Source organism: Alligator sinensis, unplaced genomic scaffold (genome assembly GCF_000455745.1).
Source record: "Alligator sinensis unplaced genomic scaffold, ASM45574v1 scaffold408_1, whole genome shotgun sequence".
In the NCBI taxonomy this organism is placed as follows: domain Eukaryota; kingdom Metazoa; phylum Chordata; order Crocodylia; family Alligatoridae; genus Alligator; species Alligator sinensis.
The window spans coordinates 1,040,810-1,042,794 of record NW_005842319.1 but is presented as its reverse complement, the minus strand read 5'-3'; the positions used below and the strand labels follow the sequence as shown (position 1 = coordinate 1,042,794).

The window sequence follows — 1,985 nt, the reverse complement described above, 5'->3', positions numbered from 1 at the left end:
CATTCCTGATTTACATCTGTGGGATTCTAAAAATTATTGCTCTCTTTTTACCTGTTTTACACTGTCAATATTGTCAGAAATTATATTCTTTATTTCTCTTAGAAAAGTTCATTTTTTATTTTAATTATTAGCAGTAAAATGGAAAATTGTCATTTTAAAAAATCAGTCATCAAGACAGGAGGTCAGGAATTTGAAATATCTTTGTATTTCTATATATATAACCTTTTTCTTTCCTGTTTTGTACTGTGTGTCCCATATAGGTGCTGTTTACCTAGAAGGAAGCCTAGAAGAAGCCAAACAATTATTTGGGCGTTTACTGTTTAATGATAAGGTATTTGTCATTTTTGATGAACTGAATCACTTTAAATGAAATTTTATTTGTTTGTCTGTTTTGTTTTGGTTTTTTTAAATTTTGGCAGTTATATGTGTTAAAATCTGATTTTTAGAGATCAGGGTTGAAAAAAAAATATTTCTGATCTTGAGATCAGAGCTATTGAATAAAACACAATATTTGGTGATAGCAAGTTTGCTGGTCCCATGTAAAGCAGGATAACTTTTGAATTAGATGATGTTTTTTCAAGAGAACAGTGTTTGCTCTAGGTATAAAGAGCATACAGTGCATGAATCTTGAATTCCATTTCAAGAGTTTTACCACCAATGGTTTGTGCTAGAGACCTGAAGGTTCATTTGAACTACAGGCCTGTGTAAGGGGTAAGTATATTTCCAAATCATAGAATTACTGTTTTATCTGTTTAATTGCTTTTTTTAACTAAATAGGAGATTACATGGAAAAAAAATCTGCAGTAAAAGAACATTAAGGTTGCAATCAAAGGAAACCTTAAGTCTGCCATTTCCTAATTCTAGAGTGCTTGCCTTTGCAATCTCAACATCTTTTAAATGTCAGGGTTTTTTATTCTGTTTTGTTTTATGTAACATATAACTAAAATTGGGAATTCATGAGTGCATGGTTTTACTAGTATGATTATGAAATGGCCTGTTTTTTCCACAAGACAACTGTAAATGAGTTGCACAGATCGTGCACATGCATTCTTGATAGAATTGTTATATCACATCACACCATTCTGTAATCTTTATATACTACATATATAACAAAAGCATAGTTTTAGATGCATCTTAAAAATGTTATTAGAATTATATTTTTGTATTCCTGCTATTCTTAGAGAGGTGTTTCAGCTATATAGTTAAGTTCTTTTTCATGTTAGAAAATGTTGTTTACATTTACATAGTAGCTACCTGGAAAATAGACCAGATCTCAGTGGGTTTCAAACTTTTTTAGTCATTGTCACAACCCAGTGATTTTGGTGCCTCGGCACGATGGAATTTTCTTGCCACGTGAGAGCCTTTTGCACAGCGAGGGTTTTTGCTGCACAGAAGAACCTCGGTGCAAGAGAGTTCCCGCCAATTTGCAGGGTGCATTTCTTCTTTGCAGCACAGAAATGCATGGTGCAAAGAGTTCCCGCTATTCGAATGCAATTTTGTGTCCCGCTATTGGCTAGTTCTAAATTATTCCTACGTGGCGGCCAGTAATTGGCTTGCTAGCCATTTAAAATTTCATGCGACTTCCGCCCAAGTCGAAGAACTTTGAGCACGCTGCAGAGTGCCTCTAAAGAGATCTGACTTGCGGCTAGCTGATCGATAGACTGATCACCTATCGATCCTTCTTCCCGTCGCCGAGCGCAATCCCAGACGTACCCTTTTCCTGCCGGCTTAAATTGCGGACGGATTAACTGGCTTGGGCCTCGCCAGCTGGAACAACTCACATAGTTGTTCAGACGACCGGACCATCTGCGTCGCAACTACAAGCGGCGTAAGTAAAAGTTTTTGCAACCATTAAACCTTGTCTGCTTCTCCATTCACCAGCCCGCCCTAACAAACGAGCAATTTCTAAATCACCTCGAGTCGGCTCTGGCCGTCCGAGACATGGCGACGAGGATGGGATCTAAGGGCACGGTGATGGAGATGAA

The 1,985-nt window shown here is 37.3% G+C and overlaps 1 protein-coding gene across 7 annotated transcripts in view; it reads left to right on the top strand.

Annotated features, from left to right (window-relative positions):
- DROSHA (drosha ribonuclease III) overlaps positions 1–1,985 on the top strand; it is a 123,820-nt gene that overhangs the window by 92,970 nt on the left and 28,865 nt on the right. For all 7 annotated transcript variants that reach the window (XR_003095207.1, XM_014522220.2, XM_025209954.1 and 4 more), the window contains one exon: positions 261–331. Coding sequence is in view for 6 of the 7 variants with exons in the window: in XM_014522220.2 (XP_014377706.1) it covers positions 261–331 (71 nt within the window). In the remaining variant the exon portion in view is untranslated. The remainder of the gene's footprint in view (positions 1–260; positions 332–1,985) is intronic.